We start from the raw sequence: 12572 nt of genomic DNA on the forward strand, positions 1-12572 counted from the left end.
GCCTCTGGTCTCAGAATCAACTACTTCACTTATCCACATCGTTTTTGAAGGCCTGTAGGTTTGGCTGAGCTCCAGTCCATTCACCTTACTGATATTCTTACCCATGGAGGACCGACCACTATGTTGCTGATAGTAGAGGAGAGCTACTGTGGTTTCAACCTTACTGAAGTGATTCCATTTCCCACATTTGTTGCATATTTTATCATATGCAAGGTTACTTGTTCTGTTCTGAGGGTGCTGGCCACTTCTGTTCAAATGCTTCTGTTTTCCGATTGTTCGTTTAACTAATGGCTGCTTGTGGCATTACAATTTCTCTTGCAGCACCTGCTTACAGACTACATCGTTATGAATTCCACCAACTATTCAATCCCTGATTAGTTCAGTAAGGAGTCTTACAACACCAGGTTAAAGTCCAACAGGTTTGTTTCGATGTCACTAGCTTTCGGAGCGCTGCTCCTTCCTCAGGTGAATGAAGAGGTATGTTCCAGAAACATATAATATAGACAGATTCAAAGATGCCAGACAATGCTTGGAATACGAGCATTAGCAGGTGATTATATCTTTACAGATCCAGAGATGGGGTAATCCCAGGTTAAAGAGGTGTGAATTGTGTCAAGCCAGGACAGTTGGTAGGATTTTGCAGACCGGATGGTGGGGGATGAATGTAATGCGACATGAACGAGGCCATTCAGCCTATTTAGTTTGCACCGACTCTTCGCCTGAGCACCCTACCCGGGCCCAACCCCCCACCCCCACCCTATCCTCATAACCCCACCTAACCTACACATCTTTGGACACTAAGGGCAATTTAGCATGGCCAATCCACTGAACCTGCACAGCGAGGAAAGTAGAGCACCCGGAGGAAACCCACGCAGACACGGGGAGAACGTGTAAAGTCATCAGTCAATCACCTGAGGCCGAAATTAAACCCAGGGCCCTGTCGCTGTGAGGCAGCAGTGCTAACCACTGTGTCACTGTGCCGCCCTGGCGCTGTGAGGCAGCAGTGCTAACCACGCGCCAGGGTCCCAGGTTCAATTCCCGGCTTGGCTCACTGTCTGTGTGGAATCTGCACGTTCTCCCCGTTTCTGCGTCGATTTCCTCCGGGTGCTCCGGTTTCCTCCCACAAGTCCCAAAAGACGTGCTGTTAGGTGAATTGGACATTCTGAATTCTCCCTCAGTGTACCCGAACAGGTGCCAGAATGTGGAGATTCGGGGATTTTCACAGTAACTTCATTGCAGTGTTAATGTAGCCATGATGTGGAGATGCCGGCGTTGGACTGGGGTGAGCACAGTAAGAAGTCTTACAACACCAGGTTAAAGTCCAACAGGTTTGTTTCGATGTGACTATCTTTCGGAGCGCTGCTCCTTCCTCAGGTGAATGAAGAGGTATGTTCCAGAAACATATATACAGACAGATTCAAAGATGCAAGACAATGCTTAGAATGCGAGCATTTGCAGGTAATTAAGTCTTTACAGATCCAGAGATAGGGGTAACCCCAGGTTAAAGAGGTGTGAGTTGTCTCAAACCAGCACAGTCGGTAGGATTTCGCAAGCCCAGGCCAGATGCTGGGGGGTGAATGTAATGCGACATGAATCCCAGGTCCCGGTTGAGGCCGTACTCATGTGTGCGGAACTTGGCTATAAGTTTCTGCTTGGCGATTCTGCGTTGTCGCGCGTCCTGAAGGCCGCCTTGGAGAACGCTTACCCGGAGATCAGAGGCTGAATGCCCTTGACTGCTGAAATGTTCCCCGACTGGAAGGGACCATTCCTGCCTGGTGATTGTCGCGCAATGTCCGTTCATTCGTTGTCGCAGCGTCTGCATGGTCTCGCCAATGTACCACGCTTCGGGACATCCTTTCCTGCAGCGTATGAGGTAGACAGCGTTGGCCGGGTCGCACGAGTATGTACCGCGTACCTGGTGGGTGGTGTTCTCACGTGTATGGTGGTATCCATGTCGATGATCTGGCACGTCTTGCAGAGATTGCCATGGCAGGGTTGTGTGGTGTCGTGGTCACTGTTCTGAAGGCTGATTAGTTCATCAGTAAGAGTTCAAAATGCACATTTCTTTGCCAATATTTTCAAAATGGCCATGTAAGATTGTATTAATTCATCTGCTCTTTGGCTTGGTGAATGGAACACATGTCCATTGAGGATTATGGGGCCGATTTAATGTTCGCATTGCACTTAAGCGAGAACGTAACAAGGCCGTTAGATCGCGGGAGAGGCCAAATTCGAGAACTGCGCCGAGCGCCGATCGCTTTGCAATTTAACCAGACAGCTCCCATTAGCGAAATCAGGATTCCGCTGTGGCATGGCAAGAAACCAATAATCACCACTTAAGGCCAATCTCAATACAATTAACGGACTGACCCCCTACTTAACTGTCTCCCGTGATCTAACTGCCTCCCCAGCAAGTGGTCACATGGGCACTGATTAGTAAACCTTTTTTTAAAAGTAAAGCTAGCGGAATAGCAGTTGCAGGGGTCCGAGAAGGTGAGGAGCCATCTTTGCTTCTAGACAATGAGAACAGGTGGCACTGGGGTTGCTGCCCTGGTGCTCAGGGGCAAGGAGGGGAGGGGGGGGGAGGAGGATCCCCCATAGGGGGCAGCCTCGGTTGAGGTGGGCCGCCATCGATTGGGGGCGGGGTGGGTGTCTTGGCATCTGTGGGCCCACTATGCCACCCCCTGGGTCATATGTACGCATTATCGGGGCAACTCCAGGCCCCACCCATCTGTCCCACCGACCACCCATGGCCGGGATTCTCTGAACCTCCGCGCCAAAATCGTGCTCGGCGCGGGGGTGGAGAATGGGGCCTCAGACCCGCCATCGGATCTGACGCCGGAATGCGAACCTCCAGCGACCGGAGAATCCCCGGCAGTCGTGCACCGGTCAGGGGCCATTGAAAGAGGCCCCCACGGCGATTATCTAGACGGGCCGAGTTCCCGTCGGCATGATTGACGTATGGTTCCACCCGGCGGAGGCTCAGCGTCGTGGCTGCGGTGGCCGTACTGGTGGGGGGCGGGGGGATCAGTCTCCGGGGGGGATCTCCGCGATGGCCAGGCACACGATCGGGGACCACAGATCGGCGGACACACGTGATCTGGGGGGGGCCTACCTCCTTCCGCGCCGGCCCGCTGTATGGCTCTGCCATGTTGCGCGGGCCCGGCACGGAACGGCCGCCGCCGCATGCGCGGACCCACATATGCTAGCTGGAGCAGCGCGGAGAACTCCGGCGCCGTGCTGGCCCCCTGTGGCCACGGAATCGCTGGGCCAAGAGGCCCATTGACGTCGACGTGAAACACTCCAGTGTTTATGCCGGCGTCAACACTTAGTCGCGTTTTTGGAGAATCCCGGCCCATAACTCCCACTGACCACGGAGGCCTCTGGCCATGGGGCTGAATACTGTTGCTAATAAGCAATTGGCATTCATAGTTAAGTGAGCACTTCACAGCTCCCAAGTGGATTCCCAAAGGTAGGCATGCCATGTAGCTTGTGGGGATTATTGACCAGCATCCCAATCAGACTGTGATGCTTGAGCACTGTGCCTGAGCACTGCAGGAAGCAACACCAAAGGATCAGCAGCCAACATCAGAACACCTCAGGGTGGAGCCCAGCACCGGGGACATTTTCAGTTTCGGTCTTTCAGGAGTTCAAACTTTTGTGCTTGTGCCATATTGCAAACCCCTGACATTGTGTGAATGTTTTGTGTTCCCAAATCACAGACAGCAAGGACTTATCACAAAAAGTAGTTTATTCACTAGTTTAGCAGCTACTTCAACACTTGTGCCGTGCTGGCATTTCCGGGGTTAACTCCCGTGCTCCCAACATGTGACCTCTTTTGTAACCATATCATCATGTCATCACATCAGAATGGAAGAATAGGGATGTGTTGCTGTTCGTGGTCAATTTGACAACCTTGGCTCATAGCTGGCACTTTGGCCTCTGAATCAAAAGATCATAGATTCAAAACTCACTCGAGAGTTGAACTCTCAATCTATGTGGACACCCCAGTGCTGAAGAACTGCCATATTGGAGGTGCCATCCTTTTAAGGAGACATCAAACAAGTCTTCTCTCCTTAGTAGGTGGAATAGATTCCTCAGCGTCTTTCGAAGAAGTTATTCTGATACCCTGGCTCGCAATTATCTCTCAATCCATATCATTTAAATGTATAATCTGGTATTTATCCCAATGCTCTTTCTGTTCTCTTGCTCAATGCAAGTCAGCGACCATGCTACATTACAGTAGTTACTGCACTTCAAAAATACTTGGATGTCCTGAGCTTGAGAGACAGGAAATAACTGCAACATTTTCTTCATTTCATTAACAAAGATTACATTCACCACTCTTACACTTTGCGGTCCAAGGTGGTGTGGCTATTAGTCATGCTTCCAACATCTGAATCTCCTCTTTTTATGGATTGTTTTTTTCCCTTTGTTGCTGAAGAGTCTCTCTCTTCTTACCCTAATCCCTGCCACCATGGGCAGTGTTTTGAAGACCTGCACACAAAAAGGAGGCCGGTAGTGGACCAAGGACCAATTGATAATTAAAGCAACCTTTGGCGTGGCTCTTTAACAGCTACATTAGCATCCTGCTTCTCGGCTTTCAGAGTGCGAGCATTATGAGGACTGTCTCTTTAAAGGGACTCCAGTGGGGTTCAGAATAACTACAAAGAACCTTGGTGTGAGGGTGCTTGGAAACAGTCATAGAAAGAAGATGTTTAATTACATTATTATGACAGGAATGGTAAGTGGCATATCATTTTCAGATGACATCTATCACTCTCTAGCTTTCTTAGCAGTCTCTTGCACAGAACTCCTCTGACCGTCACACATTCCTGTCTCTCCAGTCACCTCATCAAATCTCCATCTGAGCAACTAACAGCCATCTCACACCTATTCTTCATAGTCACCTTCCTCAAATGTTTTCATTCCATCCTCAACACACACTCCACTTCTCATGCTCTTAACTCTCTGTTTATTCCCATTGTAGAAGAAAGTGCACAACTCTGGGGAGAGACAGAGAATTGGGGATGGACCTACAAACATAGCCACCCTGACCACATTGGAGGAGGTCATCCTTGGACATCAGCAGGGTAGCATACAGTGGAGATGGGTATGGCAGATACTTGGTGGCTGCATTCCAATGGTACTGTTAGACCTCATGCACCCAGGTTAGGTAAAGCATGGCTGGATGAGGCCATCACAAGCTGCTTTGGTGGTCAGGTCAATGACTGCAGGCACCATGGTTGTATCTGGGTGGACCGCACAGTAGCACAGTGGTTAGAACAGTTGCTTCACAGCTCCAGGGTCCCAGGTTCGTTTCCCGGCTTGGGTCACTGTCTGTGCGGAGTCTGCACATTCTCCCCGTGCCTGCATGGGTTTCTCCGGGCACTCCGGTTTACTCCCACTGTTCAAAGATGTGCAGGTTAGGTGGATTGGCTATGCTAAATTGCCCTTCGTGTCCAAAGAAAAAGAGGTTAGGTGGGGTTACTGGGTTACGGGGATAGGGTGGAGGTGTGGTCTTAGATAGGGTGCTCTTTCCAAGAACTGGTGCAGACTCGATGGGCCGAATGGCCTCCTTCTGCACTGTAAATTCTATGATCTGGCACCTTCCTCTTCCTGTAGCTCCACTCCTCCACAGCACAATGTTGCAAAAAGCACAGAAGGCCACAACCATTCGCAAGATCTTTGGTGCACCTTCAGATCTGTTGCTCTGTTGTCGCCCTTGCGGCCATATTGTATCTATGTTCTGGTTTACTAGTAGGGTTCCTTCCAGGAGTCATTGGTCAAGTCTCCAACCACAGGAGTCAGCCAATGATTCTGTGTCGAAGGCTGAAAACCTTTTGGAGATATGATGGAGAGTGAATGAATCATGATAGCTTCCTGGATAACTAGAGCAGATATGTGATCATAAACAAACTGAACACTGACAGAGTGGAATCCTGTGCAATTGTTGAAGATTCCTGGCTGAGCAGAAATGCTTTGAATGCCACATGTGTGCAGTCAATAACTCCCTGCATCCAACCGCCACAATGAAGCCAACAGCCCTCAGTGTTTGATTGGCCTCATACGTGTAAAAATGCACATAAGCGGCAGCCTTGGCTAATAAGGCTCTGTGTGGTGAGAGATGGTAGCAGAATTTGAGATTCCAGAGATATGTCACAAGCATATCCCTGGCAGGAGCTAAAGGCAAAACAATTAGGGCAGTGATGTCCTTGTTGGCCACTGGAAATGCTCACCTAATAGATCAGGGGCGTCATTTTCCGACCCCCCGCCGGGTTGGAGAATCGCCAGGGGCTGCCGTGAATCCCGCCCCCGCCGGTTGCCGAAGTCTCCGGTACCGGATATTCGACGGGGACGGGAATCGGGCCGCGCCGGTTGGCGGGCCCCCCCGCTGGATTCTCCGGGCCGGATGGGCCGAAGTCCCGCCGATAAATTGCCTGTCCCGCCGGCGTGGATTAAACCACCTTTTGAACGGCGGGACAAGGTGGCGTGGGCGGGCTCCGGGGTCCTGGGAGGGGCGCGGGGTGATCTGACCCCGGGGGGTGCCCCCACGGTGGCCTGTCCCGCAATCGGGGCCCACCGATTCGCGGGCGGGCCTGTGCCGTGGGGGCACTCTTTCCCTTCCGCCTCCGCCACGGTCTCCACCATGGCGGAGGCAGAAGAGACTCCCTCCACTGCGCATGCGCGGGAAACTTTCAGCGGCCGCTGACGCTCCCGCGCATGCGCCGCCCCGACATGTCATTTCCGCGCCAGCTGGCGGGGCAACAAAGGCCGTTTCCGCTAGCTGGGGGGGCGGAAATTCCTCCGGCTTCGGCCTAGCCCCTCAATGTTGGGGCTCGGCCCCCAAAGATGCGGAGCATTCCGCACGTTTGGGGCGGCGCGATGCCCGTCTGATTGGCGCCGTTTTGGGCGCCAGTCGGCGGACATCGCGCCGTTTCGGGAGAATTTCACCCCAGGTCTCCTTCCATGAGACTGCATGGTAAATGGCCTGCTATGAAAACCTAAGCTTCATGAGGCACTGTTGCTCTATCATATTGAGGAAACATACTCTCTGTCTGCATGCTCTGTGCTGGGGGTCTCACCTCCTTCGAATTGGAGCTCTACCTCCAACTATCCTCCATCCCATTTGTCCTGTGGAGTGGCAAGTGGCTGTGGAGAAGACAACTAATGTTGGTGGTATTGCTGCTCCTGATGTCAATGGTGTTCTTGAGTTTCTTGCTCCTTGCTGCTATGGCTGCTCTTCCTCATGGGTCCAAGCGACTGCTACATAAGTTGCTTCAATAGTGAAGGCTCAAATGAGGAAATTTGAGATGAAGGTGAGTCCAAGGTAAACTCCAAGGTAATTGAAAGTACATTCAAAAAGTTGCAAATGATCCTCGAAAGGATCAGGCTTTCAGAACAGATCTTGCAAGCACAAAAAGCCTTTCACAGAAATAAACAATGTGCTGGAAATACTTAGCAGGTCTAGCAACATCAGTGGACAGGAAAGCAAAGTTAACATTTTGATTGAATATGATTGTTCTTCAGAACTGCCTCTGAATAAAGCCTTTCAGTGAGGTTGGCCACAACATTGAGATTTCACTGTGTAAAGGCTTCCCAGCAAATCAGTTTCATTGTCAATAAATCCCTGCTATGTTTTCATCTAATGGATTGCAGACAAGTTGGACAAAGCTCAGGAAGTGCCTGGGCTGGCTGACAAAACTAATTGCCTCTTCAAATATTTTAATACCCACCAGCTCACAGGGGTACACTGTGAAGTTTGCACATTCTCCCCGTGTCTTCATGGGACTCACCTCCACAACACAAAGATGTGCAGGGTAGGTGGATTGGCCGTGCTAAATTGCCCCTTAATTGGAATTTTAAAAAAAATGATGGAGATGAGGATTCTTTTTCCCCTCAGAGGATTGTGAGTTTGCAGAGTACTCTTCCCCAGAAAGCAATAGAGGCTGGGTCATTGAATCTATTCAACTGTTACCATCCCAGTTGATGATATAACTGGACAGGAAGATCCCAGAATGGAACCCTGGCTCAAAAGATCTTTTACTTTTCTTTTAAAACACGCAGAGGAACAGAGTCCCAGGACCGCCACTTAGTTTTAACAAGAACATTTTTTAAATGAAAAATGAAAAAATTGGATTCTAATACAATACTCTTTATGCTCCCCTGATTTTAAAAATTGCACACAGATTTTAAGATCAATTACAGATTACAAAGTACATCTTCAACTACAATGGTCCAATTAGCATACCAAATCCCTCTGAAGCACACAAGATGACTGTGATGAGATACACTCCTCACTGACCCCAAGTGAATGTCTGTGGGTCTTTCCTTCAAAATCCCCCCAGATGATTCTTATACCGTGAACCATCTTGTCACACTGAACGTCGGCTTCCACACGAGTGGTTTCAAATTCTGCTTTAAAATCTTCACTTTCAAATCTTCTTTTAAATTATGCTTTCCCTCTGCTGCTTCCAACAATATTTCACTTTCAGGCTTTACATAGCTCCCTTCAGAGTTTCTTTGTCTTAAAGGCTTTTGGACAAACTCTGAGGTTCAGTCACCTATTTCCACAATTATTTCAAATAATGTCTCCCGAACTGTACAAATTTCTTGCAAAACCTAGCACCACTGTGGATATCTTTCCGGCCTTTCACAATACAATTCAATTTGAACTCTGATTTTGCCGAACAGTATTCTGCTCTAGTTCCCAGTTTCCTCTCTTCTGTTAACCCTGTCTTCTTGGAAATTTTTCTTCATTTCTCTAATTTCCTTAACTAGCTGGACTTTAGATTTCTGACATCTGTTTTCTTAACCATTATGCCATCGTATGGTTTTTCTTCTAGCAAGGTTGAGAGATATATTCCCTCTTCAGCCTTCTAAAAGCAACTGCTTCTAGCAGAGCTGCCTTCTCTCTCACTATCTATCTCCAACTGTAATCAAATTAGCTAAACTAAAACTTAAAAGCTTCTCTACCTTACAAGGCCTTGTTTGCTATGCAACCACTGCTGCTTCATTTACCCTTCATGCCGTAGCCCTCTCTAAACACAATAGAATCACAGTTGGAACTGAAATGAACCTCCACACACAGACACCTTTGTCCAGCATGAATCTAACTACAGGTTTTACCCTCACAGGCACAGAAATATATAATGAAACACTTAAAACTATGCCTTATTTCTAATGTTTACCAATACAAATATAAATCTCTTAAAACTACTTTTAATTTCCTAGCACAAGCTGAATTAGATAGATTTTTGATATCAAGGGGGCTAAGGGTTATGGGGGGGGGGCGCAGATAGGAAAGTGAAGTTGAGAACACAACCAGATCATCCATGAACTTATCAAATGGTGAAGCAGGCTCAAAGAGCCAAGTGACCTACTCCTGCTCCAATGTGCCTACGTTCATATCCTCTTCATTCTTATACAATCACAAACTGGACCTGTATAAAACTTTCAAATTTGTCCTGCAGTTTATCTTCAAATAATTGTGAAAGATAAGTGGACTGAACCAGTAGAAACTGAAGAAACATATTCTAGCAGATTGACTGACTGTTGATGCATTCTGGGAAATTGAATACACTGCGCCTGCTCAATATTCAAACTTTACTTTCAGCTGGCCAAGTCATAGCACTAAGCAAAAGAAAAATCAAGTCAAAGTCCAACTATTTAGGAGAGGCTGAGGCCTTCAAGTAAAAACTTTAACGAGGGCGTTAAAAGTGACAGAAAATATCAATAAACAAATTGAACCATTTTGTGACATATGTAGTTATTTGAAATGTTTCCTGGTTTAAAGATCCAGTTGCATATTTTGGTTATTAAACTTTTTAGTTACTGATGAAAAGGAATGTTGGAAGAATTTTTTTCAGATAGCCTTTGAGTGATTTACAATGCCATCTAGTGCAATAACAGGTAGTTATTACAGAACAGTGTTATTTAGTAATGGTAGTCCTATTAGAGAGTCTCCTAGTTGTCCGATCTTTTAAAATTGAAATTCTAATTAGAAATGTTTAATGTTAAATCATAACACGAAGAAAATATTTGCATACAACTGCATGGCATGTACACAAACCTTTAAAAATGAGATGTGTTTAAAATCAACCCAAATCTTTTCCATAATCTGACTTCTGTAACTCTAATAAGCCTAAAAACTCGAGTATGAAATTGATCACCTTTAGTTTTGCATATCTAATTATTATATCTGACAATTCAACAATAAAAGTAAAAAGGATGCCTAGCACTCATTAGGTTAATCTGGGTCATTTCACTTGCAGGATTTCGGTAAAGTTCCAGATTATTTGATTAGACGGACTGAAGAGGAGAAGAAAGCACAAGAAGATTATGATGCCTATGTAAAGGAACGAATACGGCAAGGTTCCATGAAAATGTTGACTGAAGATGAGCGAAACAGTGTGTTATCGGTTAGCAATAATTATCCACTTTCGTGATATGTTCAAAAAAGCAAATATCGGGCTAATATTCCAAACCTGGGAGGGAAAAATAGGAAAAGAAATAGGTCATTGAGACCATCAGACCGGTTTCACCATTTCTTAATCTCATAGCTCCCCTATTGCTGTTCATGTTGGCTGGCGTCTTCATCTGCCATGTGAATTCAAGATAGTACACTTCACCCCTACTCCCAATTTACACTGACAGTAGTCTTCTCCTCCACCCTAATTTATGTTGACATTTTGTTTTGTTGTCTGGCATCACTCCATCTCCTACCTCATCCCAGTCCATGCTTTCACTCCTTAGACCTCTCCATTCACACTGGCACTCATAGTTCATAAAGTCATTATGGCACAGAGAGGCACAGAAAGAGGCTATTAGGCCCATCAAGCACATGCCAGTTCCGTGTAGGACAATCCAGTCAGTCCCATTCACCCGCACTGTCCCCATGACTTTGCAAGTTTGTTTTCCTCAAGTGCCTATCCAACTTTGGCATTGTGGATCGTCTCCACATCCGCCACCCTTGTAGACAGCGAGTTCCAAGCATTATCCCTCGCTACGTAAAAAGGCCCTTACATTTCCCCATTCATGAGACCTGTGAAATTTGGAAAAATAGTATACTTTGAGCTGGTGAAAGGGAGGAAGGTGGGGAAATGATTAAAATGAAACTTCTATGATAGGGTAGAAAATCATTGCAATCTCTTTCCTTTTTATTTAATTTTCAACAGATGCTTTGCCTAGGTCAATCAGATATATCAAAACTACTTTCCATAACAGGTGGTTGAAAAAATCATGCCCTATTAGGCCTCCCCTTAAGGAAGAATAAACTCAGGATATTTATTTGGATTATTAGTTGATATTAAGGTAGCTTAACTAAAATCATTTTAATTTCAAATTGAGTTAGAGTGTTGATTTGTTTGTTTTTCTATTTCTGGTAAACTTTCAGGGGCTGAAGCAAAACTGGGCGGAGCTGAATCATGCATATCAAAGTCTTTCCATTTTGATAGATACCATTTCCAAGCAAAATCACAAGGAACGACTTGAGACCAAAATGAAAAAATTAGAACAAGATATTGACAAGATTGAGAAACATAAATTTATCTACATTCCACAAAATTAAATGTATTTTCCTTTTTTAACTTCTCTTTTTCAACAATAAATTTATTATGTATCTGTTTTGAAAAAAGTAAAGTGCTCTATTATTATGCAAATCTTGAAACATTTTTGATCTAAGAAATAATTGTCCATATAAAATATCTACGAATTCCATACTTGAAGAATGCATGTACATACTCGGGCTGTTTAGCACACTGGGCTAAATCGCTGGCTTTGAAAGCAGACCAAGGCAGGCCAGCAGCACGGTTCAATTCCAGTACCAGCCTCCCCGAACAGGCGCCGGAATGTGGCGACTAGGGGCTTTTCACAGTAACTTCATTTGAAGCCTACTTGTGACAATAAATGATTTTCATTTCATAAGCACCAAAATGAAGAAATTGTGACGTGACTAGTGGAACAAAGTTACAATTTAAATTCATGATCAACACAAGATTTCCCCTTTATTTAATTTGATGAGGTTGTAAATGTCAATTGATATATATTGTATTGTACAGAATGTTAAATATTCTTTGTGAATCAATAACATTGGTCTATTCTGAGAAGCAGTCACTGGTTTTACATTGAGAAGCAAATTTTAGCATAACATTCTCAACTATAAGGTTTACACTATGAAAGCCACCACCTCATTGATGGAGGGAAAGGAGTTGAACATTAAGGGCAGAATTTTCAAAAAAAGTGTTAAAGTGTCAGATTCTAACTGAAAACCGCCATGTTTCTCTCCAGAAACACAGCCAGGTTTTCTGTCCAGGTCCGGGATTCTCCGAGCCTCCGCGCTGAAATGGTGCTCGGCGCTGGGGCGGAGAATGGGGCCTCAGACCCACGATCGGGTCCAACGCCGGGACGTGGTTCTTTGGCGACCGGAGAATCAGCGCCAGTCGCATGCATGCGGTCAATAATGCCAGTCAGGAACCGTTGAAAGCGGTCCCCGCGGCGATTCTGCATGGTCAACCGGCCGAGTTCCCGCCGGCGTGATTCACGTATGGTTCCACCCGGCGGGAGCTCGCCGT

At 46.4% G+C, this 12572-nt stretch overlaps 1 protein-coding gene across 2 annotated transcripts in view; it reads left to right on the forward strand.

Moving 5' to 3' along the window:
* The window catches only part of enkur (enkurin, TRPC channel interacting protein), a 74921-nt gene extending 62814 nt beyond the window's left edge, over positions 1-12107 (forward strand). For both annotated transcript variants that reach the window (XM_072508451.1, XM_072508453.1), the window contains 2 exons: positions 10275-10421; positions 11396-12107. In XM_072508451.1, coding sequence (XP_072364552.1) covers positions 10275-10421; positions 11396-11569 — 321 coding nt within the window. In that variant the 3' untranslated portion in view covers positions 11570-12107. The remainder of the gene's footprint in view (positions 1-10274; positions 10422-11395) is intronic.
* The last annotated feature ends 465 nt before the right edge of the window (positions 12108-12572 follow it).

Source organism: Scyliorhinus torazame, chromosome 6 (assembly GCF_047496885.1).
Source record: "Scyliorhinus torazame isolate Kashiwa2021f chromosome 6, sScyTor2.1, whole genome shotgun sequence".
Lineage (NCBI taxonomy): Eukaryota > Metazoa > Chordata > Chondrichthyes > Carcharhiniformes > Scyliorhinidae > Scyliorhinus > Scyliorhinus torazame.